This window comes from Pristiophorus japonicus, chromosome 7 (assembly GCF_044704955.1).
Source record: "Pristiophorus japonicus isolate sPriJap1 chromosome 7, sPriJap1.hap1, whole genome shotgun sequence".
Lineage (NCBI taxonomy): Eukaryota > Metazoa > Chordata > Chondrichthyes > Pristiophoridae > Pristiophorus > Pristiophorus japonicus.
In genome coordinates, this window is record NC_091983.1 from 51525445 (window position 1) to 51542579 (window position 17135).

Genomic DNA, 17135 nt, shown 5'->3' on the forward strand with positions numbered 1-17135 from the left:
AAAGGAGCAGGGAACTTGGAAAGGCTGGGGCCAAAAATTGAGGCCCCTAGAGAGGGGAGGCAAAAGATGACACAACAGAAAAATTAAAATAAATAAATTAAAAGTAAAAAATTTAAAATAAATTCAAAGAAATTGAACTTTAAAACTTAACTACGCAAGCCAAAGTGGCAATAGTTGTGAGATAGAGAAACATCAGAAATTTACTGCACAGAGCCATCTACTGAAGAAACCCTGCCAGCACAAGAGCTCAACTTAACATTTCCCACTTAAGTTTCCTTTGTCAACATCAGGGTTTATAAAGGAAAAGGTGACAAAAGGAATTGAGTTTTTTGACAGGAAGTATAGATTTTTAATATCATTTTTTTAATTCTTCTGGAAGTGTCTAAGCACTTTTACTGGCCAAGAATTATTGTTATGTATTAATAGATATCTTACTCTGGTTCAGCATCGCTAACCACTCCCTAAATGGATCTTGTGTCCTTTCACTCCAGAGTGAGTCTTTATTTGCCTAATGTCTACATAAATGGCATTGAGACCAGGGAGTGAATAGAAAACCCTTACCACTGTAGGCCAGCTTACCAAAATGTACCATATATCATCACGTGACTCCCGTCTCTTTGATAGATCGATTGTCAGACTGAGGCTCAGGCTATAAAGCTTCAGACAATTTATTTAACAAAGAACGGGTAACTGAACAATTTGAGCGATAGTCTGTACAATGGCCCAGAATTTCTTCGAATGGCACGATCTGCAACTTATGCCATAAATAACGCGTTTCAGATTAAACAAACGGGGAGCTAAATATTTTACTCATTTTTCCACATTGCTTCGTTGTGAAACAGGGCTTTGTACCTCGTGCCAGGGGTGTCTGAAATATGTCCGATGTCATATTGGCTCAGGCAATATTCAGGTAGCCCTGATGGCTGCTTTAAATAAGCATTAGACTTCATGCATATGCTAATGAGAGTGCATCTGCCTGTCTAAGACCCCTTTATCATAATTGGGCAGAAACTGAGTAGCACATGCCCCGCTTAGTTTTTCCGGTTCCTTCTGCAACATCATTTCCTGGAACGTCTATGGTAAACTTCTGTGGAGCAATTTCTTTACTCAAAGGGTTATGAATCTTTGGAATTCTCTACCCCAGAAGGCTGTGGATGCTCAGTCATTGAGTAGGTTTGAGGCTGAGATCGATAGATTTTTGGACTCTAAAGGAATCGAGGGATACGGAGTTCAGGCAGCAAAGCGGAGTTGAGGTTGAGGATCAGTAATTTCTCATTGAATGGCGTGGCATTGGCTCGTGGGGCCATACATCCTACACCTGTTCCTAATTCTTTTATTCTTAAAACAAACTCAGCACCATAGTTGCCCCACTCCAATGGTAGCAGTCTCCTGGAAATTCTTCGTTAATGTATTCACATTGTTTACAAATCTCACCTATTCTTCAAAAGGCATATAAAAGCAGTAAAGGCCTTTCTCCCTGTTCTTTCTGTCAACATCCATTAAACCTTGAAAATAAAGAAAGAAAAGAAAGACTTGCACCTTTCATGACCATGGGACATCCCAAGCACTTTACAGCCAATGTAGTACTTTCTGAAGTGCAGTCACTGTTGTAATGTAGAAAACATGGCAGCCAATTTGTGCACAGCAAACTTCCACAAACAGCGATGTGATAATGACCAGATAATCTGTTTGTGAAGTTGATTGAGGGATAAATATTGGCCAGGACACCAGGGATAATTCCCCTGCTCCTCTTCGAAACAGCGCCATTGAATCTTTTACATCCACCTGAGAGAGCAGACGGGGCCTCAGTTTAATGTCTCATCCGAAAGACATCTCCGTCATTGCAGCGCTCCCTCAGTACTGCACTGGAGTATCAGCCTCGATCTTTTTGCTCAAGTCTCTGGAGTGAACATAAAGCTGTTAGATTGTCATTAAAATTAAGCTGGTTCACTAATGTCCTTTAGGGAAGAAAACCTACCGTACTTACCTGGTCTGACCTGTATATGACTCTCTTCCTACACCAACATGGCTGACTCTTAACTACCCATTGAATTAGTCCAGCAAACCACTCAATTGTATCAAACCGCCAGTGGTTTAACAAGAAGGCCATCACCATTTCTGAGTAACTAGGAATGGGTAATAAATGCCAGCCTTGCCAGTGACAACCTCACACTGAGAATGAATTTAAAGAACTATATTGTATGGGTCTTGTTTTGTGGGTCACACCAGTGTAAGCAATAGATGGCGCCATATCCAAATTAACAGTATTGGCAATCTCCACTTTTGTAGCTGCTGTATCATTTGAAAGTACCAACACAATTTTGGGCTTGTATTAAAAATGTTATATTGTGACTGTACCCCAATGAATGAAGCAGCAATAAAATAAGCATCTGACATTGCGAATTTGAGTATAGAGCCCAGATTACAGCACCAGGTGCAGTATGAACACAAGTAGACTCCTATCCTGCACCAAGACAGAGATTCCTGCAATGTTTAGCTGCTGATACAGATGATCATTCCACACGTTTGCTGCCCTGACAGTATTCCAACAGTGGTCACTGTAGATCTTGTAGTGTTCCATGTACAAGCTTTTTCTCTGGATCAGTCCTGCATCAGGATTTACATTTGTAGATATTACTACATCATTTTATATCATTGAGTTTTGTATAAATGTAAATCTCTAGTTTTTCATGCAGCATTTATAGGAAATTATTTTACAGTGGAGATCAGTTGACTGACTCTTTTTTGACCAAGGTTATTTTAGTCCTTTCTAGAGCCCTTTTCCACAGCATGCTTTTTAAAAAAGTAATGTATGAAAGTGGTGAGTTGGATTCAAAATTGAGTCAGTGGCAGGAAGCAAAGGGTAATGGTCGACTTGTGTTTTTGTGACAGGAAGGCTGTTTCCAGTGGAGTTCCACAGGGCTCCGTGCTAGCTTCCTTGCTTTTTATGGTATATTTCAATGATTTAGACTTGAATGAAGGGGGACATGATTAAGAAGCTTGCAGATGATACAAAGATTGGCTGTGTGGTTGATAGTGAGGAAGAAAGCTGTAGACTGCAAGAAGATATCAATGGACTGGTCAGGTGAGCAGAAAAGTGGCAAATGGAATTAAAATGGGAGAAGTATGAGGTAATGCATTTGGGGAGGGCTAACAAGGCATGGGAATACACAATAAATACTGAGAAGTGTAGAGGAACAAAGGGACCTTGGAGTGCATGTCCACAGATCCCTGAAGGTAGCAGGACAGGTAGATAAGGTGGTTAAGAAGGAGTATAGGATGCTTTCCTTTATTAGCCAAGGCATAGAAGATAAGAGCAGGGAGGTTATGCTTGAACTGTATAAAACTGTACAGTTCTGGTCACCACATTACATGAAAGATGTAATTGCACTAGAGAGAGTACAAAGTAAATTGACAAGGATATTGCCAGGACTGGAGAATTTTAGCTATGAGGAAAGAATGGATAGACTGGGGTTATTTTCTTTGGAACTGAGGAGGCTGAGGGGAGACTTAATTGAGGTGTACAAAATTATGAGGGGCTAGATAGAGTGGATAGGAAGGACCTATTTTCCCAAGCAGAGGTGTCAATAACTGGGGGGCCGAGATTTAAAGTAATTGGTAAAAAGATTAGAGGGGAGTTGAGAACTTTTTTCACCCAGATGGTGGTGGGGGTCTGGAACTTACTGCCTAAAAGGGTGGAAGAGACAGAAACCCTCATTGCATTTAAAGTGCACTTGAAATGCCGTATCCTATAAGGCTACAAACCAAGAGCTGGAAAGTGGAATTAGGCTGGATAGCCCTTTCGGTCAGTACTGTAAATTTCTATAATTTTATGATGTACTCTGGTTGGACCATCATGAACCATGTTTTAACAGCACATCTGTTGCTTTAAATGAAACCAGTCAAGAGTATATTTGCCATGTTTTCTGATATTTAATTATCTATAGTATTTGTGTATATTTTAATTAACAATAAAACTAACTTTAAAAAACAAAAATTCAGAAATAAGTTTACACCATAGAAAAATTAATATACATATTTTCATGAAGGGAAAATCTATGTTTTAAAACTTTGTGTACCTGTCCTGCTGTTTTCAGCAGTTAGGCTGAAAAGTGACTGTTATGCCTAGAAGCAATCTCCCACCCACATATGCTTCATGTGTGCTCGTACTCACCATACATCATGCAGCTGTGAATATGAGAGTTATTGATCTCCATGCTGCAACTAAATAATTTAGTATTATTGCCCATATACAAGTTTAGGGTGCAGATTTATGAGATTAAAACAACATTTCTACAATGCATCAGTGAAGCAAACACTGGTAAAAACACAATTATGCCAACATTTTTTGTAGCATAGAGAGTCGGAACACTGTTGATTCCACCTCTAAGATCTGACTTTGAATTTAGCCTTGAATGATGAAAGTCATCTCCCTCTCTGACAGCTGTAAAGTTTGGAACGTTTCAATCCAGAACCAAGCTGCATATAATTCTGTACTCTGAGCAATCATAGGAATGGCTGTGTAGGAAATGAAGAGATCGTGCTAGTGAGCATTCTTCCAGTGTTGTGCAATGGTACTTTTTTGGAGCTGATTTCATTGATGATCTCTCACCCCCCAACCCCTATCTTGCATTATTTCTTGGTTCTCGATTTGTTGCAAAAAATTCTGTGGTCAGTTCCTTTAGAACGTATGTCCTACAGAGAAGAGAAACTATGATTTTTACACTAGTAGCCAATGAATAATGCACGGTGTTTTGGGGTTCCTGCCTTCAAGATGGCTTTCTGAAGATTGGCTTTTTGTTTGTGATGCATTGTTATTAAAATAACTGACAAAACTGGCATGAAGCCTCTGTGATGTCTACAATTGATCTCCATGATGAGTATTTAACAGAACATTGACCCAGAATTTCCTGGGATTTTTGCACCACTCCGCCAATACCCTCACTGAAAGTGCAAAATTGATTAACGTTGCTCAGCCCCACCAATTAAGTCGATGCCAATTCTGAATTTCCTGGATTTATGGCAGTTTTCTCGCCGCAGCCACTTAGGCTGAAAAATAATGCTGCAGGTGAATGTATTTAAATTCATGAGTTCAAAATAATAGATTGAAATAAAATAAAATATTTGCTCTTTTTGGCTAAAATCCATCAAAACACTTCTTCATCATTGTGCGTTAGATTTAGTGTATATGGGCTGGATTTTCATCAAAAACCGCCACCACTGGTTTACCGCCCAAAAATACACTATGATTATTCAATTAAGAACGGCGGAAAATTAATCAAAAAATGGGGGGGAAATCCGCCCGGCGGGAAAAATTGACGTTGCATATCGATTATCAGCGGAAACGTGATCCTCATCATATTTAGTCCGAGGCTACGAGTTGGGCCTAGGGAAGCTGCAAAACACTATTTTTGCAAAAATATAAAATCGGAAAACATTCACCGGACCCTTCCAGTGAATTGCTGCAAAAAAAAATTTTTTAACTTTTAACTAACTTTTTTTGCAGGGTTTCATACCTACTGCCAATCGAAGGGCTGCTCCGGCTGGTTTCTCTTCGGCGTTTTTTTTCCCACCAACTACGGATCACCGCTACCACCCAACTGGGGCGGAAGAGTTTTTTTCAATGTTGCATGCCGGCGATCCGCTCCCCAGCGGTACTTCGAAACCGCTGGCGGAACACTGCGATGAAATTCCCACCGGGTGGTTTTCCACCGAAAAATGCAGCGGAAGGCTGATGAACTTCCAGCCCAACACGTGGTGTAGGGCACTGAATTGTGTGACCATGCCATTAATTAAAGTTACTGTGGGAGAGAAATTAGTTTAGGCCCGTTTCCAAGCCCAAAATGGTCCAAGCGCGCACCAGAAGCCCAAGGCATGTTCAAAATTGAGCCTCAGACCGCATCTGAGTAATTCCGATGAGCTGCGGGTGGCTGTTGGGTCCCTTAAGGCAGCTCAATAGTTTCTGCTAGACCATGTTAGGTCTGCTGTAACGGGGAGGCAAATGGTGGAGGGGGCGTGAGGGACAAGCACTAAAAAGTGCATTAGTACTCCTCTTTGCTCCACACTAAGGTAAGTTTAAAAAGTTACCTTTATGTTGGTAGTCTCCAGCAGTCCTGTTAAGGTGCGTCCATAAAGTGGCTAGGCTGCAGAGAAACCAGATAAACTGAATGGAGCTCAGTTTCTGACCAATTTCAGACAGGGGTCCTTAAACAGTCATTTAGACCTCTAGATAGTATATACAAGGGGCCTCCCACCTGAAGAAAGGGGATCTAGCAGGGGCAATTTTTCAACTACTACCCACCTGTTTTTCGCCTGATATACAGGTAGCTGGCAGAGGAAAGTGGGGTGGGGGGGGGAGGGTGCAACCTCGGTTGCCCCTTGGAAGCTTCAGGCAGACCTATCTATACATGTCTGCCTTTTTTGGGCAGGAGACTGTTTACATATGCAAATCAAGGTGGCAGTTTTGAAGTTCAGATTTGTACTGAGCGGTGAGCCGTCAAACCAGTGGTCCAAAAAAGGATTCAAACATATTTTTTACTTTTAGTTTTGTGGGGTGAGAAGGAAAAGCATTCCCCCTGACACTAGCTTTGAGGCCATTCCACTGACTTCACACCCATTTTGGTTGGAAGTTGAAATCTTTCACCACTCCCCCGCCTTCCTTCCTCAGTTCCAAGATTGAAGCTCAATAGTGATGCAATGGTGTTGGTGGTCCATTGTCATGAAGTGTAATATGTGGGTTCACACTAGCAATTCCACCCCTCTCGACCCCCTCTCTTCCCCCCCCCCCCCCCGCCCCACACCCCAGCCTAAACAGTAAATCTTGGGTTTTGGCAGGTATTCCAACATGGTGCACATTACAGGGTACATTTTTACTTGGACAGCCTGACGTAAACAGAGCGTGGCCCAAAAATGGAAACCTTGGATCTTCTGATATGTGACTCAGCTATGCGTTCCCTTTACCAAATTAACTCTCGGGGAGTCCGGAGAAGACCACTGTTATATTCTGTGTCAAAAGCTGTTGCATTTTCCATTTGTACTGTGTGTGTGTGGTGGTTGTTTTGGTATTTTGAAAGCTTTATGCTGCATTGGATTTGCCCATTGATTCTACTTATTGAGAATATCATCTTCCCACTACTACCACAGTTTTCTTTTTCCATTGCATATTCAGTTTTACATAATAAAAATTCAACTTGTTTTTTTTGTGATATTAATTATGCATTATTAATTTTATAATACTTCTGTGAAGCGCCTTGGGACTTTTTACTACAGTAAAGGCTCTATATAAATAGAAGTTGCTGTTCTGTTGAGAGAAACCTTATACTGTACTGTTTCTTCCGCATCTCTCTTGTGTAATAGGTTACCAGGATCGGCCGTTGAAGTGGATAATCTAAGTAGGTTGGAAAGGCTTGTGGATAGAGAAGGGATTGAGGGATATAGATTGGCTAACAACTAGGGTTGAAAGCAATTTTGAAAAAGGATTTTTGTGCCAAGTTACCTTTTGCTGTTACTAAAAAAAATCAAAATTGTTTTACTTAGATTATCACAATGTGTGTCCCTTATGATTTAATTTGGGTGTCTCAATATTGTACTTCTCCTGTGCTTAGATTGGTGATATCAAAACAGCTGAGAAATATTTTGAAGAAGTTGAGAATGTGTCTCCAAAGTTAGGAAGTGAATTGCAGCAGAATATAATCATTCAGATGAATAGGTAAGTCATACAAAATATAATTTTAAATGTGTAAATTTCAGTTCATTGCCTGGGTGCTGTCATTTCATGAGAGCTTCAAAACCCTTGTTTTAAATATGGAGGGTGTGGTGAAGTATGGCATGCTGTTTCACAAGAGATGCTGATAGCATAACTCAAAATTTATGGGACCTGTGTGACAGGGAAAGTAACAGCGTGTCTCCTCAACCAATCTGATTGAAGAATCCTTATGCATGTAGAGTCTCAACCAGGAAGTGTAAGTTAGAATAGTTAATTCAATGTAAAATCATGTACAGAAAGTGAATTAAAGAGAGGAAAAGAAAGATAAGATTGAGAGATAAGAGACAGAAAGAAAAAGCAAAAATTATTTTAATTTTTAAAATCTCCCAACAAAAATTTAAATCTGAAGGAATGATACTCTACACTTGTAAAAGTTAATTTTCAGTGTCAGAGGGGTTGTCTGTTAGTAATTAAGACTTATCACATCATTAAAAATTCACTTGCGCTTGAATGGACAAGCCCTAACTTTTTCTGGCATGTTTAGTGGTTAGGTGCCACATTTGTTTGGGCTCGGTGAGGTACAGTTGTAGAGAAACTTATGGAGGAGCATAACAAATCCACGTTTAACTGTGCATGTATGGATGCCAGAAGTTGCCGTCTGATTTCTTCCTTAATAACGGTGAGCACTGATAGCCTCACTGTTCCTCAAAATCCAGGCCATTTACCTGCTGGCCATGCAAAAATCTGTTCATAAAATATATGGGGAAAAGATTAGAGAGCTGCTTGATAGCTCGGCAGAGGGCAGTTTATTTTTATAATACACATCCCAATGTCCTTGATAGGATTGAATAGTTTGTTGACCGAGCCTTACCATCACTGAGCCTGCATTATGACCCTGAGATAGAGATGATCATGGCTAATTCTTGTGCTTTTGTAATTTTCAATTATTATGTTCCATGTGTCTCATAACCACTTCCTTATTGAATGTGTTCCCCAATTTTTATTTCAGTGAATTTATATATTTTTAACTCCAATCCTTTTGTGCAGATTTGAACTGTGAAACAATTAATTTTGTTATTTTTATCTGGACTCTATTATTTTGTTTTGATTTATTTCTTCGGTTATCTTTAAATGTTAATGTACTTCAACTATAGTGGTTTATAGTTTTTCCAACATTTGCTAACCCACTCTCAATTAATGTTTACACATAAATTCTGGGGTGTTGCCTTCTGGAATAGGATTCTCAAGGTCTAAACATATTTTTTATTAGAACTGATGATGTGTTTGTGTTTTTTAAAAAATAACTGTCAATAAAAGTTGCACCACAAAGGCAGGACCGATGACAGTTTGCTGGTGTGCTTTAAATGCGATTCACTTAAGAGTGGTAAAAATTAGGTCCATAAGCGCAATCTCCTGACAGAACAACCTAATCTTATCTGAGGAAGGACAAGCAGAGCCAATCAGCGCAAGCTGCGTTAATGTGTCTTCAAGCAGCATTTTTACTGAACATTGTTGGTAGAGGTCTAGCAGCAGGCTATCTGTCTCCATCATGGCATGGGGGACGGTGACTGGAAATTAATGATGGTCTGTTAATGCATAATTATAGCATTGTGCTCCCACAAACTGAAATATTCTCTGGTTTTTAGAAATCACCTCCCACAGGCTTTTGTGCGTATGTGTGTCTAACTGCAAAAAGAGTCTCTTCAGAGGTTTTGGGGGAGAAGGAGAAAGCCTGCATAAGAGATGTTGGTTGGTTTGACGGTCAAATTGATAAATTAAACTACTTCTGGCTGCCGACCAATATACATCTTCCAATCCCAGGGGATTCAGCTTCTCCTAAACCACATGTTTTGCGCTCTCAGTTTGAAACATCCTCCACAGCCTTTAACTCACTCTTGTGTATTTGCTATTTTTATACTGAAATACATTTTAAATGTGGCGGCAGCTAAGGGATGACTGTGTACAGCAGGGCACAGCTAGTAGTAATCACATGACTCAGAAGGTATTACGGCCCTTTATGGTGCTGAATATTGGCGTGTTTCAAGCCGCAACGATTATTTAATTTTTAATGCATTATAGTGCTACATTCTGCTAACCCATTTAGCATTCCTCAGATATGCACTCAAAGAAAAGTGATTTTGACTGAAGAGTTAACTGAAAATTTCTAACAGTAATGATTTGTGTAACAAAAAGCAAATCCGTGAAGTAGATCCATCTGCTCCCCATCCCACCCGAGAGGAGCCAATTTAAATTCTGAGCATAACGTGTTTGAGTACTTCATTTTAGTTTGATTTAATTTGTTGTGATTTTGTTGGTTTTAGTTTAGTTATATATCATTAATAGCAAATAGCATTAAAAAGTGCTGAAAATACTGTATTATTTCTTGCATTAGGGCATTCCTCCATCTTGGTCAGAATAACTTCGCTGAAGCTCATAAATTCTTCACTGAAGTTACCAAATTAGATCCAAGCAATCCAGTGGTAAGTGAGAGTATGTGGTGTGTTACATAACATAAGAACATAAGAAATAGGAGCAGGAGTAGGCCACACGGCCCCTCGAGCCTGCTCGGCCATTTAATACGATCACGGCTGATCCGATCATGGACTCGGGTCCACTTCCCTGCCCGCTCTCCATAGCCTCTTATTCCCTTATCGTTTAAGAACTGTCGATTTCTGTCTTACATTTATTCAATGTCCCAGCTTGCACAGCTGTCTGAGGCAGCAAATTCCACAGATTTACAATCCTCAGAAGAAATTTCTCCTTATCCCAGTTTTAAATGGGCAGCCCCTTATTCTAAGATTATGCCCTCTAGTTCTAGTCTCCCAATCAGTGGCAAAATCCTCTCTGCATCCACCCAGTCAAGCCCCCTCATAATCTTATACGTTTCAATAAGATCACCTCTCATTCTTCTGAATTCCAATGAGTAGAGGCCCAACCTACTCAACCTTTCCTCATATCAACCTTGTGAACCTTCTCTGAACTGCCTCCAAAGCAAGTATATCCTTTCATAAATATGGAAACCAAAACTGCACGCAGTATTCCAGGTGTGGCCTCACCAATACCCTGTACAACTATAGCAAGACTTCCCTGCTTTTATACTCCATCTCCTTTGCAATAAAGGCCAAGATTCCATTGGCCTCCCTGATCACTTGCTGTACCTGCATACTAACCTTTTGTGTTTCATGCACAAGTACCTCCAGGTCCCGCTGTACTGCAGCACTTTGCAATCTTTCTCCATTTAAATAATAACTTGCTCTTTGACTTTTTTCTGCCAAAGTGCATGACCTCACACGTTCCAACATTATACTCCATCTGCCAAATTTTTGCCTACTCACTTAGCCTGTCTATGTCCTTTTGCAGATTTTTTTTTTCCTCCCATCTTTGTATCGTCAGCAAACTTGGCTACATTACACTCGGTCCCTTCCTCCAAGTCGTTAATATAGATTGTAAATAGTTGGGGTCCAAGCACTGATCCCTGCGGCATCCCACTGGTTACTAATTGCCAACCCGAGAATGAACCATTTATCCTGACTCTCTGTTTTCTGTTCGTTAGCCAATCCTCCATCCATGCTAATATATTACCTCAACCCCGTGAACTTTTATCTTATGCAGTAACCTTTTATGTGGCACCTTGTCAAATGCCTTCTGGAAGTCCAAATAGACCACATCTACTGGTTCCCCTTTATCCGCCCTGTTCGTTACATCCTCAAAGAATTCCAGCAAATTTGTCAAACATAACTTCCCCTTCATAAATCCATGCTGACTCTGTCTGACTGAATTATGCTTTTCCAAATGTCCTGCTAATGCTTCTTTAATAATGGACTCCAACATTTTCCCAACCACAGATGTTAGGCTAACTGGTCTATAGCTTCCTGCTTTTTGTCTGCCTCCTTTTTTAAATAGGGGCGTTATATTTGTAGTTTTCCAATCTGCTGGGACCTCCCCAAAATCCAGGGAATTTTGGTAAATTACAACCAATGCATCCACTATCCCTGCCGCTACTTCCCTTAAGCCCCTAAGATGTTTAATATTTTAATGTATGTAGTGACCTAGATCAGTAGTATTCAGTTGTAATTCTCATCATATTGGAGAATACTTTCATGCTGCTTTTCCCAAAATGCCCTGCTCTGGAAACTCAGCTGCAAGTCTGCTATGTGTACATGACAGGAAATGCTAGATTCTCTGTGATGTGTGCTTTTAACTATTCCTCCCTTTTCTCCATCACTAATAGTTACTTTACTTAACAAAAATATACCTCAAAGAAAAATTCCTACTGGAAATGTTGTATATTTGTGGTTCCATTGGCGGGCAATCATGTTAAAATTGACCCCCCCCCCCGCAAAATACTATCACCATCTAGTTCCTTCATATTCGACTCTTCATTTATCCCAATACTACTTAACCTCACCATACATGCCTCTTGTCATCTTAGCAGGTATTTCATTGCTCTATTTATTGCCAAGTATGCCTCTTCTTCCTTGGATGAAGCACAGTTGCAGGTTCTCAAAAAATCTATTTCCCAATTTATGTTCTTTTAAACCATGTTTATCTTCTGGTCTCCAAATGATTTAGGTCTGTTTGCCTTCTCAGAAGTGGACAACTTGCCCCTCTCCCAAATTTTTTGAAATCTCTCTAATACTTCTTCCCAGTAAACTCTCACTCCATTTGTGCTTCGTAGAATGGTTAGATCACAGAAGGAGGCCATTCGACCTGTCGAGCATCTGCCGGCTGTCTGCAAGAGCATTTCAGCTAGTCCCATAGCCCTACAATTTTTTTTCCTTTAGGTACTGATCCAATTCACTTTTGTAAGCCACTATTGAGTCTGCTTCCATCACCCTTTCAGGCAGTGCATTCCAGATCCTAACCACTCGCTGCGTAAAATGTTTTTCCTCATGTCGCCTTTGGTTCTTCTGCCAATCACCTTAAATCTGTGTCCTCTGGTTCGCAACCCTTCCGTCAATGGGAACAGTTTCTATCTACTCTGTCTAGACCCCTCATGATTTTGAAATCCTCTATCAAATCTCCTTTCAATCTTCTCTGCTCCAAGGAGAACGACCCCAGCTTCTCCAGTCTATATCAATGTAACTGAAGTCCCACAACCCTGGAACTATTTTTGTAAATCTTTTCTGCACCATCTCCCTAAGGCTTTCACATCATCCTAAAGTGTGGTGCTCAGAATTGGACACAATACTCCACTTGAGGCCGAACCAGAGTTTTATGAAGGTGGTTCATGACTTCTTTGCTTTTGTACTCTGCCTCGATTTTATAAAGCCCAGGATCCTGTAAGCTTTTTTAACCACTTTCTCAAACTGCCATGCCACCTTCAACGATTTGTGCACAAAAACCTCCAGGTCTCTGTTCCTGCACCCCCTTTAGAATATATTGCCTCTCCTTTTTCTTCCTACCAAAATGTATCACTTCTCACTTTTCTGTGTTAAATTTCATCTATCCACCCATTCCACCAGCCTGTCTATGTCTTCTTATCAATATCCTCCTCATGTTCACTATACTTCCAAGTTTTGTGTCATCTACAAATTTTGAAATTATGCCCTGTACACCCAAGTCCAAATCATTGATGTACATCAAGAAAAGCAGTGGTCCCAGCACTGACCCCTGGGTAACACCACTATATACCTTCCTCTGGTCCAAAAAACAACCATTTACCACTACTCTGTTTCCTGTACTTAGCCAATTTCATATCCATGTTGCCACTGACCCTTTTATTCCATGGGCTTCAACTTTGCTGGCAAGCCTATTATGCGGCTCTTTATCAAACTCCTTTTAGATGTCCTTGTACACCACATCAACCGCATTGCTCTCCGCAACACTCTCTGTTCCCTCATCAAAAAACTCAATCTTAAGTTAGTTAAACACGATTTGCCTTTAACAATTCCGTGCTGGCTTTCCTTAATTAATTCATACTTGTCCAAGTGACTGTTAATTTTGTCCCGGATTATCGTTTCTAAAAGTTTCCCCACTACCGAGGTTAAACTAACTGATCTATAATTACTGGGTTTATCCTTACACCCTTTTTGAAGAGTGTAACATTTGCAAATCTCCCATCCTTTGGCACCAGCCCCATATCCAAGGAGAATTGGAAGATTATGACCAGTACCTCCGCAATTTCCATCTTTACTTTCCTAAGCATCCGAGGATGCATCCCATCTGATCCTGGTGACCTATCTACTTTAAATACAGCCAGCCTTTCTAGTACCTCCTCTTTATCAATTTTTAGCCCATCCAGTATCTCAACTACCTCCTCTTTACCAAGAAGATGCTGCCAAAATCAGTGAAAGATAGATGCAAAGTACTCATTTAGTACCTCAGCCATGCATGCGTACATCTTTTTAGTCCCTAATCAGCCCCACCCTTCCTTTTACTACCCGTTTACATGCCTATAGAAGACTTTTGGATTCCCTTTTTATGTTCACTTTCATGCCCAGACTTCACACATTCCTCCTCTTGTGTAATTTGTAAGAAATGTTATGTCTATGGCTGTAAACCATCTATACTGTATTGTACAGTTTTGTCACCTTTGGAATCTATTTTCTGATTCATTTGTAATTTCAAGATTGCAGGAAAATACAGAATTAGTTTAGAAGCATAAATAGGTTGCACGATTGTTTTTCCTAGCAACGGGTTATTGGAATATGACAATTACTGGAAGTGGCTATTGAAGCCAAGGAAATTACTACATTTAAGGAGAATTAAACACTTGAAAAATATTAAAGGGAACATGAAAAGAGCAGGGGAATGGCATTAGAAAGCTCCATCATGGAGCTTGCAGAGACATGTTGAGCTGAAAGCTATTTCAGGACAGAACGAAGCCTATGAGAACAAAATAACAGCATTTTAACAAAATTACTTTTCGGCTAAAAGCAATAGAGCAACTATGTGTAGTTGATAGCTGCGACACACAGCTGCAGGTGTGCTCACTAATTAAATCAATCATCAGACATGTTTCTGCCCTTTCACATGTTCTTCCTCCTGTAGGCGAATAATAATGCAGCCGTATGCTTGCTGTACTTGGGAAAACTGAAGGACTCCCTCAGGCAGCTGGAAGAACTTGTGCAGCAGGATCCCAAACACTACCTGCACGAAAGTGTTCTTTTTAACCTGACCACTATGTATGAGCTTGAATCGTCTCGCAGCATGCAGAAAAAGCAAAGCTTACTGGAGTCAGTGGCCTGTCGCGAAGGAGACAGCTTTAATATTCAGTGTCTAAAGCTACTGTGAAACTGCCCACTCTTTCCAGTTTGTAATTAATGTAACTTTTAAGATGTAAATGTGTAAATATTTTAATTATCTTTAACTACAACTGATGCTGTCTATATTGCAAGTAAATGATCTGTAAGTGGGGTATCTTAACCAGCTTCTGTTTTGGTAGGGATAAGGGAACAATTTGGATTTAAATTACCCCACTCAATTTTGTATTTTTTTTTTGCTCCTTCTACTGGAAACCTCACCATGCATCCTGACCAGTGCTGCTCTGAATTTGTTGTTATAGATATACAAGAATAATGTTCTGTGACTTTAAATAAACAAAATATGAAAATCACATTCATACTTGTCATTTGTTCATATTATATGGTGTCCCCCTGCTTAGTTAGAGAAAGCTGACAGGTCTTTGCTGCTCAGTCACTTGCCACCTTGATATGTCCTTCACTCCCATTCTCCATTCTGCTTTACCTTGAGAGAGGATTTTTTTTCAAACCACTGAGGAAGATTGACATTAAGGGGTCCATTTACATGTCACACCACAAACACTGATACTAGCATCAATGTTTATCAAACCACAGACCACTGCTTGGCTATATATAACTAGTGCACCAGTTATAGCACAGCTTCATCCTTCCTGAAGGGGGAGCTCTAGTGCTCCATCAGTTCCTATCCATTCAATAAAGGGGACACAGTTTACTTCTGCTCTACAGGATATATTATAGGAAGATTAATCCATTGTACAGAAGAAAAACAATTCAGTTTATTTGGTATCCTGAACAGATTATCTTGTAAAATATTCGGAGCTCCTGGAATCTTCGGAACCAGCAATGCCTCATCAATATTTGTAGATCTGTTTCAATGCAGGTCCTTTTGTGTCTGCTAATAGCTCCATGGACAGCACAACATGTAAGGGTTCAACAGGCAACTCCACTTCAAAAGGAGCTGCCATTGGTAGTGTTGCATGTCTTTCATCATGCATGTAACTGCAAAGTTAGTTGTAAAAAAAAATGAAATTCTATAGCTGTTTTGAGTTTGGGTATGGTCTTTTATATTGGCTAAACTCCAGTACAAAGCTTAAGATCAGCATTTACAATGGGGGAGGGGATACTGGATTAAAGGCATGCATGTGTGTAAAATTTCCAAGGAGCCTCTTTGACCATAAACTAGAGATGAATGACACTGACACATACAGAATACAATTTTTAATCTGCAACCAGGTTCGATACAAATGTTATTTAGGTAGAAACAAGTACCAACATTTGAGCAAAGAAAATGTCTAGCTTGTGAAATATTGCTGCTGAATTTGAAATGTAGTATGATCCAGCCTGTGTGATGAGCTTCCCCATTCTCAATCCTAATGTTTCTCATTGTTGATCACCATAAATTTGAATTTGCTGAGAGCTGCTAAACTGGACATCTGCAGGTTTAGTGCTCAAGTGCTGATTAGATGCAATTTTCATGGAGCAATACATATGGGCTCTTCGGACCCACTTGCACTGAAAATGTGGAGTGCTCTGGCAGGCATAGCGGCACATTGCAGAATGGCTCAGGATACCAAGGGAGAGGGCGTACAGGTACTTGGATGCAGCACTGGAGTTCGTGGTGAAGGTCCGGAGGAGGATGTGCTGTACGTGCACAACACGGCGGGGGGGGGGGGGGGGGGAGGAAAGGGAAAGAGCGAGAATGCCACCTTGCCCTCCTGCCCCCCCCCTCCTGCAGCGGCTAGTGCTACTCTGCCTGATCTCATGGCTTCCTCCCATTCCTCATCCAGACCCTAGCAAGATGTCCATGATCAAGTACTCCTTCTCCTGGTAACTGCTATAAGGTGGAGTAGCACAGCACTTGCTCTCTTTAGGTGACGTCTTTCCAGAATAAATGTTGTTCGAGTGCTGAAGTCTCACCGTGTTTCAGAGGTCCTCTTCACAGTTCCAGTAGCAATGACCATGAAATGGTGAGTATTCCTTTAAGTAACAGTTGAAATCAACATCAATGCCTTATTTGCTCCCAAACAACTGGTTGCTGTTGAGAGGGAGTTAGTTGAAGCACCAGCCACTAAAATAACTGCACCCTATTTAATGAGCACTAGCAGACATTTTTAGTGGCAATCTGCTGTTTAACAAGCCTTTTTACGCTGGCTTCATCTTCAAGATGGCACCTTGAGCTAAATGTGGGTTTCTGTTTTAGACAGCATCTTGGCCACCTCTTTAGC

The 17135-nt window shown here is 40.5% G+C and overlaps 2 protein-coding genes across 3 annotated transcripts in view; both read left to right on the forward strand.

The window, feature by feature from the left end:
- Nucleotides 1–15263, forward strand: part of trappc12 (trafficking protein particle complex subunit 12) — a 110258-nt gene extending 94995 nt beyond the window's left edge. For both annotated transcript variants that reach the window (XM_070884942.1, XM_070884943.1), the window contains 3 exons: nucleotides 7605–7708; nucleotides 10098–10185; nucleotides 14699–15263. In XM_070884942.1, the coding sequence (XP_070741043.1) occupies nucleotides 7605–7708; nucleotides 10098–10185; nucleotides 14699–14941 (435 nt within the window). In that variant the 3' untranslated portion in view covers nucleotides 14942–15263. The remainder of the gene's footprint in view (nucleotides 1–7604; nucleotides 7709–10097; nucleotides 10186–14698) is intronic.
- The window catches only part of rps7 (ribosomal protein S7), a 439982-nt gene that overhangs the window by 318672 nt on the left and 104175 nt on the right, over nucleotides 1–17135 (forward strand). The window lies entirely within an intron of this gene.